The sequence below is a fragment of the Zootoca vivipara genome, chromosome 8 (assembly GCF_963506605.1).
Source record: "Zootoca vivipara chromosome 8, rZooViv1.1, whole genome shotgun sequence".
Classification (NCBI taxonomy): domain Eukaryota; kingdom Metazoa; phylum Chordata; class Lepidosauria; order Squamata; family Lacertidae; genus Zootoca; species Zootoca vivipara.
The window spans coordinates 60,065,494-60,090,447 of NC_083283.1; the positions used below are offsets into that span (position 1 = coordinate 60,065,494).

General features: G+C 43.2%; 1 protein-coding gene across 2 annotated transcripts in view; it reads left to right on the forward strand.

Moving 5' to 3' along the window:
- The first annotated feature begins 4,446 nt into the window (after positions 1-4,446).
- JARID2 (jumonji and AT-rich interaction domain containing 2) overlaps positions 4,447-24,954 on the forward strand; it is a 174,278-nt gene continuing 153,770 nt past the window's right edge. Inside the window, exon 1 of one of the 2 annotated variants that reach the window (XM_035124713.2) lies at positions 4,447-5,810. In XM_035124713.2, coding sequence (XP_034980604.2) covers positions 5,766-5,810 — 45 coding nt within the window. In that variant the 5' untranslated portion in view covers positions 4,447-5,765. The remainder of the gene's footprint in view (positions 5,811-24,954) is intronic. The other variant, XM_035124712.2, reaches the window with a different exon arrangement.

Here is a 24,954-nt window from a genome sequence, read left to right on the forward strand (position 1 = left end):
CAGATGCAGTATAGCATTTATGAATGTTTTGATAGAAGCTTCTTGCACATAAATAACAAAAATAATGAAGGAAAAGCTAGAAGGTTTTTTTTACTCGATGTGTTAGTTTTCCACATGCAAGGAAGTTGTTACTGTTGATTTTTAATTGGAGTTTATGAGAAAAGCACACACCATACTTCCCCACCCACCTGTCACTGTACAAACGAGGAAGGACTCTACCACATGAATTTACTATGTTATCTGGCTAAAAGATGGGAAGGATACACAAGAAAACAGGTATTTTCAGGGGCACTGTTTAAAGCTTGCCGCAGCAGACACAACATACCAGGAAGTCAATTGACTCAGCACCTTTCAAATGGGATGCCAGCCAACTTGCGCAATGCCTTTTGCTGTCCAATAGACGAACAAATAAGTTATCTTTCAGACAAGACCATTTGCATCCTTTCAAGACCACATGAATGGATCGCCTTCCCAGCAGCAAATACATGTTCTATTCCTCCTCTATACTTTGTTCATTAGAATAAACTTGCTAACTCACTTTTGAGGCCTACCACAATTAGTCTCTCTAATTGGCTTGAGGAGAGTGCTGCATGAATGTATCAGGCTTTTTACTTAAATTGTTTGTTTTATTAAAGTCTTCATATGGATGACTGATCACAAGAGAAACGTGTTTTTCCAAGTCTGCTTATTAGGAAGAGAGGAGTGTAGAATACTGATCAGATCATTCCCGAAACAGAGCGCTAGTGCCTGCCTCTTCTAAAGTATAAAGCTGGGATCAAGAGGGCATACATACACCAATTTTTTTCCATGCATCGTGGACAAATTTAACCTCCTTACATGTTAAAAGCACTTTACTATTCCACTGACCTAGCTCAAATAGATTTCAATTAAATCACAGCTTTTTATTAAAGACAACAGTAAGATGCATTTGACAATGTCGCCAGCTTAATCCAAAAGCAATCAAATGTTAAAACGGTAGCATAAAATTCTCGTAAAATTAGAAGCCCTGGGGGAAATAAAATTAAGAAGCCTTTTAAGAAGACAAATGAAGGAGGTGCCAGGCCTACATTCTCCAGGGGGAAGGGGAAACTGGGGTGTCCCAAACAAGAAGTTGTATATTGTCTCCCTGCTTATTTAACTTATATGCAGAATTCATCATGCGAAAGGCTGGACTAGATGAATCCCAAGCCGGAATTAAGATTGCCGGAAGAAATATCAACAACCTCAGATATGCAGATGACACAACCTTGATGGCAGAAAGCGAGGAGGAATTAAAGAACCTTTTAATGAGGGTGAAAGAGGAGAGCGCAAAATATGGTCTGAAGCTCAACATCAAAAAAACCAAGATCATGGCCACTGGTCCCATCACCTCCTGGCAAATAGAAGGGGAAGAAATGGAGGCAGTGAGAGATTTTACTTTCTTGGGCTCCTTGATCACTGCAGATGGTGACAGCAGTCACGAAATTAAAAGACGCCTGCTTCTTGGGAGAAAAGCAATGACAAACCTAGACAGCATCTTAAAAAGCAGAGACATCACCTTGCCGACAAAGGTCCGTATAGTTAAGCTATGGTTTTCCCAGTAGTGATGTATGGAAGTGAGAGCTGGACCATAAAGAAGGCTGATCGCCGAAGAATTGATGCTTTTGAATTATGGTGCTGGAGGAGACTCTTGAGAGTCCCATGGACTACAAAGAAGATCAAACCTATCCATTCTTAAGGAAATCAGCCCTGAGTGCTCCCTGGAAGGACAGATCGTGAAGCTGAGGCTCCAATACTTTGGCCACCTCATGAGAAGAGAAGAATCCTTGGAAAAGACCCTGATGTTGGGAAAGATTGAGGGCACTAGGAGAAGGGGACGACAGAGGACAAGATGGTTGGACAGTGTTCTCGAAGCTACGAACATGAGTTTGACCAAACTGCGGGAGGCAGTGGAAGACAGGAGTGCCTGGCGTGCTATGGTCCATGGGGTCACGAAGAGTCGGACACGACTAAACGACTAAACAACAACAACAACAACAAACAAGAAGGCCCAGTTGCTGTCTGATGATGGGATACTTGGAGGGGGACTTCTGAAGGTATTTAATATGGAAGTAGGTATCCCTTTCTAAGGTAGCGGTCAACTTTTAAAGCAAGCCTCCGTGCGCGGAATTGTTTGAAATAGGCCTGAGAGTTAGCACAGCTCTTTAAGCATCACTGAACTGTCTTCTCAATGACTAGCCCCTGAAGCTAATTGCAGTTTGAGAGCAGTCTTCAAAGGTAGTCCCTCATATAACTTACAGCTTAGAAAACTCCTTAACAGTTTTCTGTAGCAATTAATACCTTAATCATTTCTAGACCGGAGTATTGGAATGCTCTCTCTCTTTGGGGCTGCTTCTGAATAGCCTGGGAACTGCAACAGGTAAAAAATGTGGCTGCTGGGGGATTGACTGCTGCAGGACAAATGAAGCATATAATAAGGGTTGCCATATGTCCAGAATTCCCCGACCATAGCTGGCATTCGGTTGTCAGAAACGGGGATTCAGTTGCCAGAAAAATCTGGACGTATAGGTTTTTTTTTCAGATTTCATTAAAAATTGCTCAAGAACTTCATCCCCACTCCCAGAGATTTTGCAAAAAAAACCTCAACAACTTTTGTGTCCAGGTTTTCACTTTTTGAAATATGGCAACCCTAATATAACACCACTTTTGCAATAACTTTATGAACTACCACTTGGAGCCTGAGCAAAAAAAGTAATAGTTTAGACCCTTTAAGTCAGGGGTCAGCAAACTTTTTCAGCAGGGGGCTGGTCCACTGTCCCTGAGACCTTGTGGGGGGCCAGACACTATTTTGAAAAAAAAAATTGAACGAATTCTTATGTCCCACAAATAACTCAGAGATGCACTTTAAATAAAAGGACACATTCTACTCATGTAAAAACACACAGATTCCCGGACCGTCCGCAGACCGGATTTAGAAGGTGATTGGGCCGGATCTGGCCCCCAGGCCTTAGATGGCCTACCCTAAATGGTCTAGAGACGCAGGATACCTTAAAGAACACCTACTACCCTATGAAACTAATCACATGGTGAAATCTTAATTGGAGACCTGGCTTAGTGTGTACCCACTGTTTAAAGTGTGGTTGGTGGTAATGTGAGACAGAGCCTTCTTTGTGGTGGCACTGAAGCTGTGATATTCCTTCCCTAAGGAAGTTCTGAGTAGACATGCATAGGATTGTGCTGTTGAAATATAATAAAACCAGTGGGTTTTCAACTGCATTGGATTTGTTTGGAACAAGCCCTATAAATGGACCCGCAAGATGAATTAAACCATGATAAAGAAAGCAAGAGGCCAAGTAAGTGCCAAACTTACAGTTTATAGCAGGAAGAGACTAAAATGATCCTTTACTGACCTGTGCCATGTTTATTAAAGGTGTTTTTGCTATCAATACCTATTTTATTTAATTTTTTTATCTGAGATTGCTACTTTGGAGCATGTTAAAACTGGTAGCAAAAAGCCCTGGAAACTTATATATAAATACATTCATTAAAATATGCCCTTTCCACTGGCCTGCCTGAAACTACTGTATTTACAAGCTAAACACACACACACAATCTGATGCAGCAGGGTTTCCTACAGCATTAGAGAAAGGTGGAGGGGTATGACCTTAGAATACCTTGGGAGACATGTTGAGCAAGTTTTCTATAAACCAGGCTTATTGTCCTGAGGAAACACGGGCTGGAAACCCTGTAGTCTCCCAACAACTACTTGGCAACCAGCAAGAGGTATTTTCTGTCCAGCTTGTAATTTAGATGCTCTTTTTATTGCTGCTTTTAAAAAGGCAATGTAATCCCTATTTTCCCAAGAAAAAGCTTGCCCCTAGAATGTGGCCCTTTTGGGTTTTCCCCCTCTTGGAAAAGTACATCCTTCTCAGACGATTTTCTCTCTCCTCCTCCAGTCAAATAAGACCAGTTCTCTGCAAGGGCCACGGTGCGATCCTATGCATGCTTCGTTGCAACTGGAGAGATGAGGGGTGGGGGCTCAGGCTGCACATATGAATGGATATCTGTCAGTTCCCCATGGCAACTCCTTACCAACGTCCTCCCACTCCACCCCATTATGAACTTTTTCAACAGTTCCTCCATATGCTATCGATGATTCTTAGGTTGCATTTCCTGCCCTTGATCTCCTCATCCGCGCCCGCGTCGGCCTGGCCTCCTTTTTTTCTCCATAGCCATCGAATCGACCAGCCTAAGCTACGACCTCGCTGCAAGCGCAGCCGGACTCGTCAAGGCGCCGCACGCGCGGAAGAGCCGCCTCCGCTTGCGCCCAGGCTTGGCACCGAAAGGGGCGGGGCGGGAGGTGAAAGAAAGGTGCCTCGAGGACGATCCCTCTCCCGGCGCCCAATCAGGCCATCCCTGCCGCAGCTGCGCGCGCCGCCCAGGCTGGGACTTGTAGTTTCTCCCTGCAATTATTGTAGCCATTTTGTGGTGAGGGGACTACAACTTTTCCGGAGACCAAGGGCGATTCGAACGCACCCGTGCACGGAGCTGCTGCTTCTCTTCCTCCTCCTGCTTCTCCTCCTCTTTCTCCTTCTTCTTCCTCCTCCTCCTCTTTTTCCTTGCTTCCTCCCCTCCTGGGCACGCGAGGCAGAGCCCCCACCCCCACCCCAAGGACCGCGACCCGGGCCCTTTGCGCACGGAGAGCGGGAGATGTAGCCGGACGAGGTCGCGTTTTCTCGCCAGGCGAAGGGAGAGGGAGGGCAAGGGAGGACAATTAAAGAGCTTTGCAGACACAGAAAGGAGAAGAGCTGGCGGCGGAGCGTGTCGCGGGCGCAGGGATTGTCCTCAAATTCTGCACCGGGATTCCTCGCCTCGGCGGCATCTGCTGTGCTCGGCGCCTCCGGCTGGAGAGCGGCCCCCGGGCGGGTGAGGGCGGAAGGACGACCGGGGCACGGCTGCCGAGGGGCACGGCACGGCACGGCTGGGCTTGCAGCTGCGGGAATGCACCCGGAGTGATCTCTTTGCGGCTGGGACCACGTTGAGAATTGAGGCGAAGCCCTAACCCTTCTCTCTCTCTCTCTCTCTCTCTCTCCCGCCCCCTCTCCCTCCTCCCCTGTCGCCCCCCTCACTCCGGTCTGCTTGCTTGCTTGCTTGCCTGCCTGCCTGTCTATCTCTATACATAATATAATATTTTTTAAAAATCGGGCCATTTAAAGTTGCTGCTGGAGAGCTAGCTGCTCTCATTGGTGGGGCGGAGGGGGGAAACTGAAAAAGCAGAGACTCCTACGGGGTGTGTGTGCGTGTGTGTGCGAGTGCAGCCTTCAGTGCTGCTGGAGTTGTCTGTGCTGCAGCAGCAGAAACGTGACTTCCAACATTAAAAAAAATACCTTCCCCTTTCAAATCTTTTCTCTGCTCTTCAAGATGTAAACTACGCCTCGGACACTACGGGCCTACAGATCGCTTTGGTGGCCTGGGAAAAAGAAAAAGGGGACATCAAGGGCGGTTTTGTGTGTCTAGGGTGTAAAATTTCCATTATGAATCTCTAAAGTGATTTTTCTTTTTTTGGGCGGTTTGTTCTACATTTGTATTTTTTGTTCTTTTTTGACCCCACCACCCAACATATTGGATTTATTGCAAGGAGGATTGCATTGTGTGCGAAGAAAATCGGATTACAAGAAACCACTACAAACAAACACAAAAAAGAAGGATTTTTTCCTCCAAATTGGTTGCGGCTTTTAATTCATGAAGCAATTTCCCCCATTTGCAATCACAATCTGGATATCAGAATGAGCAAAGAAAGACCCAAGAGGAATATAATTCAAAAGAAATACGTAAGTGGTTATACCGGATCATTTATCTTTGATTTTTTGGAAATGTTCATGAATGTCAAGTTTACAGCTAGCGGTGGCTTTAAAGAATATCTAGAAATGTTGGCTTTTCGTCCGCTGGGAATGGGGGGGGGAATTCTCAAAAGCCTCTTTTAACTGTAAAGCGGGTTTAAAAACGAGATTCGTGTAAAGATACCTCAAGTATATAAATGTATTGACCTCAAATGACACAATCATAATCTAGTTTTAGAAGATGAAAGACACGGTGCTTGGGGGGCTGATGCGATAATGCAACTAAACTGCTTTCTCAAGCGGATTTACTAATATTTCACTTTGCATGCAAATGATCACATTATTATAACATATATTTAGGGGTTTGAGAAGGCACTGTGGTTGTTCGGCGAAACTGTTAACTTGAAATCTAATATCTGGTTATGGCGTGCTTGCTTCTTCTACTCCCCCATCAAATCTCGTGTATGTGATCGTTGGCTTATCTGGCTTGCAATAGAACCAAGCCAGTTGGGGATCATGTTACAAGGAATGTATTTGCAAGGCCTGACTTTAATATTCGGGGAAATGGCTTGGAGTTTTGTTAATTTTGTGTGTGCTCACGAAGAAATTGGTTTACCGTTCAGAAAGATGCTTTGAAATTTGAAGAGCCAACGATCTAGCTAATGGTGTGTGCCTTCAAATCGTGTAGTCAGCCACGGGATAACCTTTTCCAATTGTAGAAATGTGTAGAAATTGCTGGGACCGTGCCTTTTTTTCTTTGCTCTAGCCACGTTTTGGTTGGGATGGGGGAGTTTTTGCAGCAACAGAGTGGATTAGTCAGATGTGCAGGTAGTCCTAATGGTGGTTTAAAAACAAAAACAAATGCGGCTTTTACCCTGGTTAGAATACCGTTCTTGAATATAAGTGGCTCAAGATGACAAAAAGTTGCATACAGTATAGTGTGTTTATCGTTTGTAAGCAAGGCATTTGTTATGGGGCGCCTGTGTCGTGATAGTGGGGGTGTTCTGACTTCCCCATTGATTTTAATAAATACTTCATAAAGTCACAGTAGACTTCGACAGAGTTTTTCCTCCTATTTTTGACGTCTGGAAATGTATTTTTTTGAGATAACAATGGGTAACTTTTAAGAAAATTCGCCAACGAACTTGCGAATTAGAAATACATCCGCATTGCAGAGGAACTGAGAATCTGAAGCAGGCTACTCAAAAGTATTTTTGTCCAAAGAGGATTGTTTTATGTAGGAAGCCCCCTGATGAACACGCGACTTTTGCCTTGTGCCTTGAGCACGGTTCCCCTGCAGCGAAACAAAGCAGGAAAAGGGGTGGGAAATTCGCGGCTTGTTTTCCTTTTTCAAGCCAAAATCTGTTTTTAGATACTCTTACGTCTGTACGACTGAACAATGCAACTCTATCGCGTTCATGTAGCTTGCCGGGGGGGGGGGGAGAAGTGCCACTCCTCTCTCTCCAGGACCTGTTTGGAAAGACACGCTATACTGGAAAAGCGAGACAGCGTTTCGTGTGTTCACACAAGTTTCAGGCTTGAGAGCGAGGTGGGGAGGGAGAGAGAACAGGGCAGGCTGGTGGGGAAAGCGAGACCCGGTAGGCTCTTTTGGCCGTGGCAATGAATCGCGGCCGGAGACATCAGGCATGGCTGCTGCTGCTGCTGCTCCTCCGGCCCTCCGTGCCGCCCACCGCGGCGCATGCTGCTTCTGGTTGCACCCGTCCTCTCTCCGGCGGCAGCAACAGGTTAGGGGGATGTCAGCGCGAGCCCCCGGGTTTCCGGCCATTCAGCTCAGCCCAGCCGGGGCCAGAGTCTTGTTGTGCTCGTGTGACGTCACAAAAGGAAGGGCCTGGGCTCGCCGAAAAAAACCTCCCGTCTCCTCAGCGTCCCGAATGCCCCGCCCACCGGTCTGACGTCATGCGCGAGACCCGGTGCGGGCGGACGGATGAGGGAAAGCGGGCTGCTGAGGGGACGGGCCGCTTTGCGAGAGGCAGAGGCGGCGGCGGCGTCAGCAGGAGGAGGAGGAGCAGGGAAGGGCGGCGGCGGAGCCCATGGTGGCACCGCTCCTTTAGGCCTCCCTGTCGAAGTGAGCAGGTGTAGCAAGTATTCACATACCTCTGACATGTCCTTCCGCCTCACCTTCCCACGGGGCTGCCTGAACTGGGCAGGTTATTCTGCTTCCTCTCTGCAGACTTTCTGGTGAAGGGAGGATGGCTGGCCTCATTTCCGTTTGCACTGATGCTTTGAGGAAAGCCCACTCTCCTGTGCTCACCTTTCTCAAATAGCAGGTGGTGGCAGTAGCTGATTCTTCCGGGTTATGGGCCTGCTGGAAATTTTTGGGTGCGCGGTCCTACCATTTTTGTTAGGTGCCCCTGGGACTGATTGAAATGCCAGTTCACCAGGCTGGCTTTCAACCTCCCATATTAGCCAGCCATTTTTTTGTGGCCTTCTTGTCCCAAACACCGAATACAGTGGTGCCTCACTTAACGAATGCCCTGCTTAACGAAATTTCCGCTTAACGAAAGGATTTTTTGAGCGGAGGTTGCCTCGCTAGACGAAATCGTTTTATGAAAAATTCGTCTAGCGAATCGCGGTTTCCAATAGGAATGCATTGAAATACAATTAATGCGTTCCAATGGGCAAAAAAATAAAATAAAAATTCAATGCATTCCTATGGGATTTGCTAGACGAATTTTTCGTTATAAGAAAAGACCCGTGGAACGAATTAAATTCGTCTAGCGAGGCACCACTGTATTGAGTTCTCCTTGCTTGGCCACTGAAAGGGAGAAATTCATGAAGTGATGTATGCCAAACAGTTTGTTTGAAAAACTGATACCAACAGCTTGCTCTGCAAAGCAATTATGCCGAAAGACTCAGATGCAAGTTCATGTACAGTGGTAAGGAAGGAATGGGCAAGAATCAGGCCTCGGAGCATTATGAAAGACTACTAGAATGTTTTGCCCACATCCACTCCTCAGTTTAAGAATTCCAAAAAGACATGTAATTCACTTACATCACTGTCTGAATATCATAATATTCCTGTGTAACCATTGTGTGGATTGGGTCTAGTCATTTAGTTGATCTTTCAGTGGGAGAAATCACTGATGAGGAATTCCAGTATAGAATTAATGTATTTCAGCTTGAACAATGGTCCACCTAGTGTCTATATTGCCTCTGTTGCTGGCTTGCTTATGGCATTTTACACAGTAAGTATAGATTTAAAGTTGGAAGTTTAATATATCAGTGACTCAAATTCTGTAAGGCTAGATAGTGTTGGAACTCACCAGAGCTATTTTGTCAAATGAAAACTGTAATGTTTCCTGCTGATGCAGAAATTAGAAAGTACAGTATAGCTGTGCATAGAGCCTGTCATCATGAGCCCTTTGAAAAATGCTGTATAGTTATCCCCGCACTCTTAGCATGTATTTTAAATATGAATACAGGCATCAACAAAGATGCTTCTCACATGATTTGCTGGTTTTACAATGGCAATAAGCAGTATGTTTCAATTTGTAGTGCATTAATAGATTTGTAATAACCCATAAAAACAATACATGGGTGTATTTCACTTTTGTTATTTTTTCTGTCAAATTTCTCTTAAATTAATTAGCTACATTAATTAGTTCATTATGGTGGTCTGCTGTGCTCTATTTCCTAAGTATTTTCCCACATGAAGTAGTCTAATTTTGGTTTAAACTTGAGGGAACCAATATCCTCACTTGCATACAGAGAACTTTGTAGTTCTTCAACAATACTGTATTGAAGTTCTAAACCTGACTTTCATAGATGCCAATTCCTGTATCGTTCTTGAAGATGATTAATCCACTGTTTTAAATTCATCATTGTACCTACAGCTGAAGAAAGGATCTTTTCTCACCTGCTCTGGGAAGTCAGCACATTGTAGTGAAGAAGGCCCTGGGAGGTCTGTGTTCAAATGACAGTTCAGCCATGAAGCTCGCTATGCAACTTTAGGCTGCAATTTATCAGTCAAACCTACTTCATGAAGTTGTGGATTTGGAGGAGAGCTGTGAGCTCCTTGGATGAAAGACAAGCTTACAGATGTTTTAAAAATAATTAATAAATTAAAATGCACACAGTTGGCTAATCCTATGAGCCACTGTGTCAGCAAATAGGTAATACTAGTGCTGTAACTCGATGGATGTAGCCATTAGAATTCCTGCAGGAGTTGTTGCAGGGCTATGCATTTTACAAATGGGATGCAGGTACTGAGGACTCATTTTAAAATTATGTCTGCAGCAGAATTTGAACCCAAGGCCAATCTGTCATGTCATGGTCTGCTAGACGAAACATGTTCTTGTATTGTATGATATTTTCTTGCCTCTGCAGAGGTGGTTGTGGAGGATCCATATGTGTACAGTGGTTGTCAAATCCTGAGTAGCTGGGGTTTATGACACTGTTCAGGTTCAGTGGAGTTCTTAATATATTTTATAAATCTTGTTAATTTAATGTGGTGTTATTTAATGGCATGGGAGCAGAAGACGTTTCCCATGGTAGTAGCATGTCTTGTAGAATGTTAAAGTACTAAATAAATGTACTGGAATGTGCTTTGAATTTATCCTAGAACCATCAGCCGTATCATTTCTGTGGCTGAAGAGTGGAATTCATTTCTGGTTGGCACTTCAGCTACTCCTGCTAAGTCAGATCAAGGCTACAGTATTTTCCTTATTGTGGTAGCATTCATTGAGGAAGGAGAATTGTTCAATCTTTGGTTACTGAATGTGATTTATATCAGTTTATGAGGACTAAGATGTCTTTTTTATTGTTTGGAAGCTAAGCCTAGTGTTTCACCATTTGAAGGGGCTGGACTTCTGAGAATATACCCATGCTCCAGGGCTTGTACTGTATTCTAGTAGCATTCCTGGTACAAATTAATGTGCTTAGCAAATCCCTAAATAGCTTGAGCCATACATAACTTGTAACTACTTATTATATCCTATTGAAATTCCTAAAATTGCCAGAATATTTTCTTTACTATACCATCATTGCCTTAGGCTTGAACATCAAAGACAGCCTTCTCCAACTTGGTGTAGTGGCGGATTTAGCCTGAGTTCAAATCCTCATTCAGCTGTGGCATTTGATAATCACACTTTCTCAGCTTCATCTTACTCCCCTGTGTAATGGAAATAACAAAAGCCTAAAAGAGATCTGCACAGCCAACATAGACCTTCCCATTTATTCATGTATAGTACGGTAGTCATTCCAAAGATGCTCACTGCTTCACTTTTGACTTTTACAAAACCATTTCTGGTCATAGCTGCCAAGTTATCCCTTTTTTAAAGGGATTTTCCCTTATGCTGAATAGGCTTCCTCGCGAGAAAAGGGAAAACTTGGCAGCTATGTTTCTGGTGCAAATGTGGGACAGGGTGCCATATCCATACCTGTGTGATGTCTCCCAGCCCTGGGAATGCTCAAAGTAGTGAAGAATTCTCCAGATTGGGAAGTGACCATACTAAGTTCTAGTTCAGTGGTTTTCAGAGGCTTATTGGGGGTTCGGGTTCCTCAAGAAGCAAATATGAAATGGTAGACTCTGGGTGGGGCCCAAACTCACCCTGAACAGCTAAAAGAGGCTCTTGGGAGGTCAGAGGGACATTGCTGCTGCCTGAATGCTGGAAGAAAGACCTGATCCCTGCTGCAAGGCCCATTTTCACCTGGCCTAGGGGCAGGGCCCAGACTCACCTTGTGCAGCTAAAAGAGGCTTCTGGGAGGCCAGAGGGACATTGCTGGAACAGCTCTTGGTTTGCGGTCACTGGCTAAAATGTTTTAAAATGTTTTAAATGGTTCTAATTTTGGTCCCCCTGTTTAGTTTTTGTTGGGTTGGTGTTGGTTAAATGTTTAGTTGGAGTTGGTTACAGAATTTTAATTTGAGTATAACTGTAAACTGTTTATTGTTGTTGATTTCTATTTATTTATTGGTCTGTTTGTTGCCTTTTTAGGATTTTGTTTTTTTAATGTTTGATGTTTTGTTGTGTTTTTATATATGTTGTAAGCCACTCAGAGTGGCTGGAGAAACCAAGCCAGATGGGCGGGATATAGATTTAAAATTATTATCATTATCATTATTATTAGAGAAACCTCTGAGAGCTTGCCTGCTACTACTCATCTTCCCATTGCTTGTGCACTGGGCCCAGGAGAGCGTTGAATGCATTCTAGGTCGCACTGTTGATTCTTTCAGGACAGTGGTGAGGCCCAGCAGGCTTTGAAAGCGTCCTGTCACAGGCAATTCCCGCCAAACACTTTCCAGAAACTTCTATAACATACAGGAATTCCTTAAGAGACATGTTTGTATGGGAAAGGGTTCCTTGAAGTGAGAATGTTTCAAATGCCACAGCTGCAGAAAACTGTGTTACTTTTGTTAGAAATTACCCCCCTCACAAACCCCACAACTGGAAATGTTGCCATTTAGGAATCAAGCTATTCCTTTAGCTAGCCATTTCAAAATCACAGTCAGTGGCAGCAAGTCAAAAGTACTATAAATGGGTCATTTTTAAATGTTTTTGGGGCCTCCTTGCTGCTTCCATTGGTCACAGTCCAACACAAAGGCACACTTTATGCATGCCTAACTCAGCATTGAATTGTAGCCCATATGTTTTGCTGGTCTACTGATTTCTTCAAATGTAAACAGGCTTTTTCCTAGCAGATTTGCAGATAAGAATCTGCTGTACATTTTGAACTGCAAAAACCAGACAATTCTTTGCTTTGTCATACAGACTATACTGTGTGTGTGTGTGTGCATAGAATTTCCATTAGCTTTACAGGCAGACCTACAACATGCAAAAATTTGTTTTTCTGCCTTGCAAGATGTGCAGCGCATTCCTATACATGTTTACATAGAAGTAAATTGCACTGAGTTCAATAAGCTTTACTCCCAGGAAAGTGTGCTTAGTATTACAGTTTAAGGCAAAGGGTTTTGCTGTTAGGTATCTGTCTTTAAATCAGGCAAACTGTTCTTTTAAAATCAACAAGAGTTCTGACATTAACAGTATTTGTCATATGCACCTGGTGGTACAAAAACTGCCCGAGAAGGGAAGGAGTTTTGTAGCCAACTCCACCTCTATTATCTTAAGCAGGCATCAAATCGGGTGCTATTTAATTCTGGGAACTGCTCCTAATTTTAATTGACCTATCTGCTGGCATCTTCTTAAAACTGTAATGAAATTTCCCAAGCTCTATTTTTGAGGAGGAGCTGAACTTTGCTTTAGACAATCTAACCTGCATCTATTTTTAAGGTACTTTTGACGGTCAGAATTTGGACTTTTATATATATTGGTGTTGAGCTACATCATGTATTGAATTTGGCATTGGAAGTTGAGGCTTTCAGATGTGCAAAGCAGCAAGCATAACTTTTCAGTCCAATGTATGTGCCAAGACAATTAACTTTGTTGAACTGCAGCTGAGGAAATTTTTTTTAGGACTGCTCATATTTCTGTGTCAGAAATACAGAACTCCAAGCCAAGTTTCAGTTCAAAAAAAATCCTACTCAAATTAAGACAATCCACTCTTTTAAGGTTGTTCAGCAGTTAGGCCCAGAACTTTCAAGTGCTTTTTGGAGTGGCGCTGAATAATTATGAAAATGTATATTACTTTTTACCTCAGAAGGAAGATAATACTTGTGTTTGTGAAGCTGTAGTTGTCTGGGGCTCAATGGTATTCATTCTACATAAGCTGCGATGGTGAAAGTTTCATTGTTTTTGAGAGGCATTGAGACAGTAATTTGTTGCCCAAAATGTGATTTAGGTGTGATTTAGAGCAATCTTATCTAATATTTGGTGGTTAGCCTGTTTTTAATCTATATCTTGCCGAATTGCAGCTTGCTTCTTTGCTTACCTTCCAAGTCCCGGACTGCAGAATCCGGGACCGGCAGCCGTGTGACACCGGATAGTTGCGTCGACGTAACTTCCAGTGTCGCTTTGCCCTTCTATGGGCACCAAAAATGGCCGCCGCCGCCGCTGGAAGTCGTGTCTATGCACTTCCGGACATGCGTAGATGCGACTTTTGAAGCCGGCCATTTTTGGTGCCCATAGAAGGGCAAATCGGAAAGAGAAAAAATGGCCGCCGGCAGGAGAAAATAACGGAGAAAAATGGGAGACGAAGTGATACGGGGGACCACCGGGAAAAGGTAAGTAAAAATGGGGGTTTCCCAGGGAAAACGGGGTACTTGGCAGCTATGCTTCTTGTAGCCTGTGTTACACAATCAAATGAGGTGAGGAAAGATCTAGAATGACTACTTAATGATTGGCTTAAAAATAAATGCAAGTTAGATATAGATAAGAGACAGGGCCAGAAAGTGATCTTGCTGCTCCATCCTGCCCCACAGCCCCTTGAGCCCCCTCTCCAAATGTTTCTCCTTGAGGGTAGGGGGACTCTGCTGAAGGCACTGAGGGGGAATTGCTGAAAAGCAATATGCGCCTCAACACTTAAGCTATAATGGTATTGCTTTAATACATGTTTTTTGCTATTTAAGTTACACTTGTATATAGCACACTTTAGCACTTGGGAAATGCAGCTCATATTTTATGAATAAATAGTATCTCATTAGGACTTTGCGATCCATCTGTAAAAATACATCTAGCTAGTAAGTTTGACGTTGCTCTGTGTTGCTTACTGTCTGGCAGTTCAGTCCTACAACATATCTGCTGAGAAGCAAGTCCTGTTGAGTTCAGTGGGGCTTGCTCCCACATGCGTGGGGTGCAATATTGTGGTCTACATTGCAATGTTTTCAAAGGAAAGTTACATCAGAAAGGCAGGGATGCAAGGTGACTTAATCAGTTTCTGTGACACCTTAAAATAATTACCTTTTTTATTGTGGCATAAGCTTTCTTGGACTAGAACTCACTTAACTGCACCAAAATGGTTACTCTTTATAATGTCGAGCTTCCTGCAGGGAGTTAACATGGCTACCTGCCTATGGTGTTTGTCATCTAGTATACCAGGACTAGTCACTGTAGTATCCTCCTCATGCTGTTGGACTCCAACTCCAACTACATCAGCTGGGGCTGATGGGAATTATAGTCTAACAGCATCTGGAGGGCACTGCCTGGATTACAAATTCAGCTATATAGGCTATATTGGTTACATCAGGCATGGCCAAATTTGGCCCTCCAGCTGTTTTGGGACTACAGTTCCCATCATCCCTGACCACTGGTTCTGTTAGCTAGAGATGATGGGAGTTGTAGTCCCAAAACACCTGGAGGGCCAAGTTTGGCCATGCCTGGTCTCTTTTAAATCATTGTGTTGGAGCCAGAGATCCTATGATTAACCTACTCATGAAGCCTCCTTTCAATGGAAGTGGGTGCGAGGTGATTTTAACTGATTCCCCCCTTGATCCTCTTGTACTTTCCAGAAATCTGCCCTGAACAGTTGGAGGGCCCTCTGGGAAGAGTATGTGAGCTAGTGTAGGAGAAGGGGAAATTGGCAAAACTTGCCTCTCCTCCATGAATGGATGAAGCCACTGTTATTTTTGCTGCATTTCCCAGACATGGTAATGCACATATTTTATAGTAATTGAATATAAAATTATTTTTCCAGGAATGTCTGGTGATTATTGTTGAAGGCTTCATATTAAGTTTAATTATCTGTCTGAGTTTTCTCAGTTTAATTTTTATAAACTTGTTACAGCAAAAATTCTTCACTTGTTGATTTTATAAGGGAAGGAAGGACGGAAGGACTGGAAATCAGAGTTTGATAATGCATATTGGTGGAACTCTGATTTTTTGTTCTGAATTTCCCCCCTACAAACCATAGTTTGCCAGTTCAGAAAGTAACTGTTGCAAACCAAGAGTTGCACAAAAAACAAGATACAAGGACATTGTTAATCCAGCAGAGCATAGAAGCAGGGAGTGTGCATAAACACAGGTGCTTCTGAATTGACTTGAATGAGGTCATAGCGACTACAGCATGTTGCAGATCAAGCACAGCTGACAATATGGTGGAGAACCTACCCCACCCCCACCTCTTTGTCTTTTTTACAGGCCAGTTCCCTATTCTCATCCTGTCCTTTCCGCAGAATGCAAGACAACAGTTTTTTTCCTATGATAGGCAGAAAGGGAACCAGTGGACCACAAAGCAGAAGGTGTGGTTACTGCATTATTTTCTGCTACCTCAGAACTCCTAAAGAATTAGGCAGGATCTCTGGCCTATTGACAAACCAGCTTTTTGCTGGTTGATGTTAACACATTCAGCACACAATCCATCAAGTAATGTTCATGCATGTGCAAATCGGTCCACAGTCTGAGTAATGGATTGCTTTTGAGTAATAGAGTGCTTCCCCCCCCAAAAAATGTTTAGGTGTACTCTCATTTTTACTCAAGAAAATCACCGAGAAAGGAAATGAAGCCACCATTGGATTCACAAAATGTAGGGGTATGTGTCTCCTGCATCCCCCCAGAAAAAAGCATTGCCTATATTTCCATTTATTTATTTTTAATTCTATAGTTTTCCTCCCCCTGCTTGGGTCGGTTTCATTTATAGTGCTATAAATGTGGCAGTCTGCTGTTTGCATGGCTTGTGTTCCAATGCGATTTCAGCTCTAAATCCTTCACTGGTCTCCTGTGGGTTTTGGAACCTCGTGGTCAGGGATTCTTCTTAAATTGCAGTGACCAGAACTGGACACAGTACTCCAGGTGTGGTCTGACCAAGGGAGAATAGAGAGGTATTATTACTTCCATCAATCTGGACAATATACTTCTATTGGTTCAGCCTAGAATAGCATAAACTTTTTTTTTTTTTGCTGCTGCATCACACTGTTGACTCATGTTATGCTAGGGGTCTACTGAGACCCCTAGATTCTTTTCACATTTACTGCTGGCAAGCCTAAGAACACCTAAAGCCAGCCTACTGCTTTGCAATGACAGGGCATAAATGGAACGAAACAATCATTTTACCAGAAATGGCAACACTGATTTTTCAACCCACATTCCTTCAAAGGCAAAAAAAAGTCTCTCCTGGTTTGTTTGTTGTAGAGGCAAAAGCATTCAGTAATTGAATGTTTTGAGACGTTTTGTATTCTTATATCGGGAATTAACTGTATTTCCTCTCTTCATAGGATAGATTTCTCTTTGAATTTCCCTTTAAAGAGTATGTCCAGACAAGGAATATCCTGACCACAATCCCTGGTTTACCCTGTTTCTTTTAAAGTTATAGCTAAATTACAAAGATATCTCAGATGTGGGTTTGAACTTCCTTCCATCTGCCACAAGCCTCCCTATTTTGTGGCTCTTTGGCTTGTTTTTCCCCTTCCCACCCCCAGCCAAGAAAAAAAAAGTAAAGAAAAGTTGTATCTGTGAAAAAGCTCTGGAAGATTAGCAGATCTCAGTTGTCTAATAGCTTAAATATTAAAATCTTTATTCATAATACCACTGCATTTATGTTTCATGTGCGCCTCAGATCCTGTTAATAATGGAAGGTCCCCTGAGTCCATACCGGTAGTTCCTAGGAGATGCAGCAGAATTCAAACCCTGCATGTAGCATATCTGCATGTTACAGAAAACAGGTTGATGGATATAACCCAGCAGGGTTACTCTTGCCTTATTACCTGCTAGATATTGTAATGAAGCTAAAGCTTTCTCTTCTCCCCTCTCCAAAACATGCACATAAGACTAACATAATGCCAAAAATGTCTTAGTTAAATGGCAGTTTAGTCTTAAATACACTTACCAGGGAGTAGGCCTCCCTCTTTGAGCATAGTGACCCTTGCTTCCAAGTAAACATGCGTAGGATTGTACTGTCATAGTATTTTTCTGGGTTGCAGGAAGTTCATGCTGAGTCTGAGGCCCCACATACAAACAATTGACATGTACTTCTTAGAAACATAAAAATTGCAGCAGTTGCTAGATAACCTGAAGGTGTGAAATGGCTAGAATTGGTCACCATGCTGTGAATTGACATGGAGATTGCCTCTTTTTGCACTTTCAGACAGAAACCCCAAATTGTAAGCCAAGTTGAGGTGCTTTTAAGGCATTTCCTTACTACAAGGAGACTAGTCCTAGCCATTTACATTTTTTTATTGGCTCCTAAAGCAAGTTACAGTCCACAGAGTGTACATTACGTTAGGGATATAATATAGGTGAAAGGTGGGTTGTTGTTTTTTTAGTTTTTTGCCTTCTGGTTACTGGCAGTTGAGGTCTGATCCAGGTTCCAGTCTTTTCCACAAGGAGGAGGCAACTGCGAGTGGACTCATTGACTGGCTAATGTCAAAAGATGTCAACTCACAGAAAAAAAGCCTTGAGATCTCCAGTGCAATTGCCTGAACTCACTCTAAGCCTGCCTTTATAAGCACAGAGGGTTCCAAGCCATTGCCCCGTGATTTCTCAGGACCAAGTGCATTTAGATTTAATGTACCTGGCTCAGGACACTTCTCTGTTTAATCAAGTGGCCACTTATTTTGGCTGATTTTAAAGGTGCTGTTTGTTAATTGTGGCATTTACTCAGCCCCTGGTGGGTTAGCCAGTTCCTGATTATCATTCCATGTTAAAACTGTTGAAGGAGCCGCTGCGACTCCTAGCAGAGACTCCAGGGGCGGAAGCCTTGGTGTGAACAGGCTGCAGCAGGCTAAGGGCCCAGCTATGCATTACATGCACATGTGTGTTAACCAAAACCTGACAGCTGCTTCCTTGGAAAGCGGTTATGGGGCTGGATGTGTTTTGAGTTGAGAGAGCAGTTTGTGGGGGGCCAGAGGAAGGCCAAGGTGCTTAAGCCATATGCATCTGGAAGGAAAGGGTTTCTTACACGCATTGGCGCGAGCCATGCAGTTCTTCCTGCAGTTGCTTGTTGCAGCGCCTCTCCGTGAGAAGCAAAACGTTTTGTTTATTCATTCATGGCAACCTACATCCATCCCTCCCTCTCTGCGCAAGGGAGAGTTTTGACGAGTAGTGATATTTCAGGTATAATGGAGAATAAGATGGAAGATTCGGCTACAGAAGCCTTAAAATGCTGGGAATCCCCTGACAACCCTTTCCATGTATGCCAAGAATGGAAATTTTCTACTTATATAGCACACTAAATGATAATCTTTCTTGCTGAATGCTGCTGCTTGGCTTTTGAGGGTGACAGTGGCGATGGGGGGGGGTGGGAATATCTTGGAAATCTGTTTCATATAGAAGTGACCTTTATCAAGAGTCTTTCCAGCCTGCTTTTTCGTGTTTCTTGTGTTCAGTAAACTGGGATCTGTCTATCTATACCTCTCTTTTCAGTTGATCATTCTGCTGAGATGGCCAGCTTTGTCTTTCATATCCTTGCAACGTGAAACTTGTAATCAGCCCAGGCCATGCTATCAAATTTGTTTTTAAATATATTAAAAATGCTTACAAGAGCTAATTTTGTAGGGTGTAGTTCTCACCCTGAATGTCATGTGGAATATTTTGCAATAATGCCTAGGTTAACAATGATAGTCTTGCTGCATTGTGGAGAAAAAAGAAGGCTTCTGTTCAAACCCAGCTGGATTTCAGGCTTAATTCATAGCTCTATGGTGGGATCACCACAGCTGCTATGGGGGCCTTTACAAATGCAAAAAAGCTGTCAGTGTTTGTTTTATCCAATGCATAAGCGATGAGGCCAAGTTGAGGAATCCATTCCAACATGCAGTGTACATGCTGTAGGCGTTGTTTTTATAGCATTGCTGTTTTATTTTGAACTTTAAAATAACTTGACACACAAGGGGCTTGAGGGTAGGTAGGGGGAAACAGTCTTGGGATGGGGAAAAACACAATTTAAACAACTTCTGTCATGTTCTTTTTTTTTATTATAACCACCCACCACAATTAATTTTCTGTTAATGGTTGTAAGCGGCCATAAAATTATTTGGGAAGATTCCGAAATTAGTATCCCACTTGAAATCAGTGATGGGCTGTTTTTAGTCATATATTGGTTTCCCTCATTTTATTAGTCTTCCTAATGTGTGTGTGTGTGTGAGAGAGAGAGAGAGAGAGAGAGAGAGAGAGAGAGAGAGAGAGAGAGAGAGAGAGAGAGAAAGAAAGAAAGAAAGAAAGAAAGAAAGAAAGAAAGAAAGAAAAGGCCTAAAGTGGTGAAGCTGTCATGGCTTCCTCCTCCTCCAGGAATCCTGGGACTTCTGTGAGCAGGTTAACTTACCTCTAGCAGAATTATTAGTGCCTTCAGAAACATTATAATCCCTTGAGAGAATTGAAGATAGTGAAAGATTTTTAGGGCACGTATGCCTTGAGCTGTAGTAGGTCTTTCTATAGTAGTGACTAAGGCCACACAGACAGAAGCAACATTTGTATATTGGCACTTTTATTTTTTCTTTGTACAGTTAAAAATCTCTCTCTGTAAAATAAAACTGAATGCAGTTTGTTTTGGTTTCAAGTGGATACAATACTTCATTCCAGTGACAAGGGTGAGGACGTTGTTTTTTCTTTTAGAAATCCATCTGACCACTTCTTTCTCTACTTTCCCTTCTGTTTGCCAAATACTAAGTAGAACTCCTTCCAGCCAATTAAAGAATAACATTGATTCATTTCACACATTGCTGCTTAACAATGCAAGTCATGGCATTTCACTTGGGGCTGAGATTTTATTTATTTTTTGCCTCCGTGTGACACCAAATTCTTTTTAGCTCCAAAAATACTGGGACTCTTGCCTGGAGTTCTCTGCACCATGTGCCAGGCTAATGTGTCATATATTTACAATATCATTCCTTGCCCATTTCCTAGGTCACCCCCCCCAGTCTTTCTCCAGCTATTAATATATCAGCTTTTATTTTTAATTTGCACCTACAGTGGTAACTGCGGCCCAAGTCCAGGTGTGGGCCATCACGTGGTACTTTCCCCATCCACAGCTTATCACAGTTTTGGATTTCTTTGCCTATAATCCTGTCTTTAAAACTGGATCATAGTTTTGACATAGTTTGTAGGTTGTAAAATGGAAAATAAGCCTCCAGATGTTGAAAATTACAGCAATCCAGGGAAAGTAAGATACATCTAAGTATGCAATCCTGCATCCTGTTACATGGCTTAAATCCCATTGAAATTTTAAGCAACCTACCTCTGGGTGTAGGGTTGCAGTTTTCAAATCCACTGAAGTCTGAGTGGGTCAAGTGTTGAATTGTATATGCCTGTTTTCCCTGGGTTGTACCACTAGCCTCAGTTATTCGTGTTTCTTCAAATCCCAATAAAATCAGTGCGTGTTGGGATAATTTTATCCTTACTTTGGGATGGAAACTGTGGTGTGGGTTTATGGTTTAGGAAAAATGTTTGCAGCTTCTGCCCAAGGGAAAGTTACCTCCGTATGAATTTCCTCAGGGGTAACTGGAATGGTGTGGGCAAATCGCTGTGAATTTGGACTAGTAAGGAGTGCTGTTCCTTGCAAAATGATCACTGACACAATCTGAGTAACATATGTGACAGACATAGCTGCCAAGTCCGGATCGTAAGGATCCGGGATCGGCAGCGCGCGCATAACCGGAAGTTGCGTGACGCAACTTCCGGTGGCGCTTCGCCCTTCTATGGGCACCAGAAAATGGCGGCGCCAGCACCGGAAGTCGCTTCCGCGCATGACCGGAAACACGTAAAAGCGACTTCCGATGCCGGCGCCGCCATTTTCTACTGCCCATAGAAGGGCAAACCGCAACCGGAAGTCGCGTCACGCAACTTCCGGTCATGCGCGGAAGCGACTTCCGACGCCGGCACCGCCATTTTCTGGTGCCCATAGAAGGGCAAAGCGGCACCAGAAAAATGGCCGCCGGGAAGAAGCAAATTAAAGGGACAATGCCGAGTTTTTCCGCCAAACGGGAGACCGCCGGGAAACGGTAAGAAAAAATGGGTTTTCCCGGCGGATACGGGATACTTGGCAGCTATGGACAGAGTCTCAAAATGACTGGGAGACTTTAAAAAACCCCATAGGATCTGACATGCTTCCTTTTAATATTTATGCTCAATGAAGGCAATGCAGTTCAAGGATTCTGTTGACTTCTAAGAATTTCTAGTCTTATCCACCTCCAGCCCTGAAAACGGCTGAAAGGTGTGAAAACACATTGTTCAGTGGTGACTGGACTTGTACTATGTGGTGCTTAAGTTCCTTTTGTGTTGACATTTTAAAAACAACAGTAGTGTTTTAAAAATGCATTTGGGATACAGGCAATTGACGAAGTGCTTACTTGACACCTACTCCTGCTGGCTAGAATGGGAATTTTGCTTGATTTCTGGGAATATACTTCTACTGCAGCCGCTTCTGTCCTCTAACGACCTTGTGGCTTTTCGTGGGGCCACACTGAAGCTGGAATCTACAAAAATGGCTAGTTTCGTTAGAGATGTTTGCCTCTATAGGACCCCCCCCCAATCCCCATTCAGGGAGCTGACCAGTTCATTTAGGTGTACCTGTGACTGATGGTTTCAAAGTCAAAAATATTACAAGGATGTGAACTGAACACGCTCATTGTTTTTGTTTCACTCTGAGTTTTATCGCTGAGTTTAATAGATCAGGATTTCCCACTTGGGTTATTGTGGGCAGATGGAGCCTGTTTCAAAAGTTCCATGTGAATTTGTGGCATTTGGGGCAACCCCTTGAACTGGGGAATAATCAAAACATAGGTTTTATAGTCTGGAAAGACAGGCTGGACACCTGGTAACATTAGTGCATTACAGTTGTTAGACTTAGAAGTATATTTGTTCTAGAGTAGCTGGTATGCAACTCTAGATATATGTCCTGCCCTTCCTCCCTAGGGAGTCCATGATGGCGGACAGAAAACAAAACAACAACAACAACACCCCTTTTAAACTAAAAATGTTTTTATGCTTCTGCTTTTCTAAAATCCCTAATGACAGAAATATTGATATGTTTCTGGAACTATGTATTCAGTAGGACACAGTTCGTTACCTTGTCCCATCTTGGCATCTGTTGGAAGTATGCCTACTTCTTGTGCACGAGAAGGTTGTCTTCCACTAGCAAGAGGAGGAAGAAAAGCCTCTTTAAATTAACACATGGGTAAGAAAGGGCAAGACACACCCTGCTTTGTCCTTGCATGCATCAAGGTGTGTCAGCAGATACTAGGGGTGTGCTGTCTTGTGGGCAGGTGAAGTGCAAGGAGTGAAAGGTAAGCAAGAGGTGGAAGGCAAGGCTTGGCAACACCTACTTTATTCACGCCCCAGAAACTAAGCTATATAGCAGTGGAGTTAAAAGAGCAGAACATTGTGAATTTGGATGATTATGGTTTTTATATCCTGCGGTGGTTTCTGTAACTCCTAGTTTATTGTAAATGTGCAGGGACTTCCAAGAGGTATGTGTACTGTGCTCTTGATTGTAACAAAAACCCATTTTCATTCCTTTTCATGCCTTCTTCAAATAAGCCACAAACAAGTAAAATTAATTTAATTAACCACTTAATTCTGACAGTCATATGTTTCAGCTGAATCTCCCTCTGATTGCAAGTCTGCCTTTTATGCTTTCAAAGCACGGGATGAAAAACTGATTTTTGTTTCATGTGGCATTAAAAATTCCTAACAAAGTTCTAAATTAGGATGAAAAATGGATATACTTCCTGTTCGGGGGCGGGCAGAAAAAAGCACTTATCTTCTCATCTTTAAAGAGATAGTCATAGCAATAGATTTCTATTGTTTCTGAACTACTTTTAATGGCATGTCTTTTATGTTTACTTCCAACTTATTTTTGTTCATGTGTGCTAACTCAGAAGGTTGGTCCCACCTCCAATACACACTATTTTGAGATAACAGTGATATTTTCTTAACCAGCTCTTTCAAAAATATTAAAGTACATAATTACTAATTGTATTTGTAATTGCTCTGGATGTGATTAGATTGTTAGGAGGAATGGCAGCCAAGGTTAGTTTCCATTAGTAAAAGGAGGGAGAAGCCAGTGGCAATGAGGGATTGGAATGAACACAGGCCTTGCTGAAGGGACAAGTTTAACCTTAGTCCCAGCCACTGAGCTGCAAGCTCCTTCTGGTGAACCTTGTTCATAGAGCATTGGGCACTAGTAGGAAGCTGCCTTGTATCAAATCAGACCATGGGTCCATCCAGCTCAAAGTCAGTCTATTCCACGCTGTTTGGCAGCAGTTCTGCAGGGTTTCAGATGGGAGTCTTTCCCAGCCCAACCTGGAAATGCCAGAAATTGAAGCTGGGACCCTTTTGCATACAAAGGATGTGTTCTGTCACTGAGCTATGACCCTTCTCCAAGATGCTTGCCTTTCTGCTGCCTATCTCTGACTCTTCTGTACAGGGGGACCAAAATTGGGTGCAGCCTAGGTTCTTTCTCTAGTCTGTAGCAGGGAGGAAGGATGGTGTGACTATACTGTGCAAGTGAGTTGAAGAGGAGAGTAGAATGTGCCTCTTCTTACTTTCTAAAGACATTAATAGAACCACAAAACAGAAATTGAAAGGTAGAGACTTTCAGAACTTGGAGCCAAGTATAATTAAAAGCCAAGGAAATTCTGGTTAAGGGTGCTTCATCTTTTTTTGTATGTTTTTTTTTGGGGGGGGAATATCCTCCTCAAACATGAAATTTAGCTGCTTGGGCAAGCAGTTGTGTACATGCATTAAAGAAGTCTTTAATTTTGACATGTCCACCTTTACTAGTCCTGCCTTAAAGCTAAAGGGGCCCCTGACCATCAGGTCCAGTTGTGTCCGACTCCGGGGTTGCGGCGCTCATATTGCTCTATAGGCCGAGGGAGCCAGCGTTTGTCCGCAGACAGCTTCTGGGTCATGTGGCCAGCATGACAAAGCCACTTCTGGCGAACCAGAGCAGCACACGGAAACGGTACCTATTTATTTACTTGCAGTTAGACATGCTTTCGAACTGCTAGGTTTGCAGGAGCTGGGACCGAGCAACGGGAGCTCACCCCATCACGGGGATTCGAACCACCAACCCTCTGATCGGCAAGCCCTAGGCTCTGTGGTTTAACCCACAGTGCCACCCGTGTCCCTTATGGGTCCTTAGCTAGTATCTAAATAAACTGTCCTGCTCTTTTTACTTTTAAACTGCATTTGTTGAATTAAATTATAAATGCTGTCTTTTGACAGAATAGAGCAGCTCATTCAGTAAAGCATGAGACTCTTAATCTGAGGGTTGGGGTTCGAGTCCTACGTTGGGGGGGGTTGGACTAGATGAGCCTTGTGACCCTTTCAATGCTACAATTCTAAAACTAAGAATG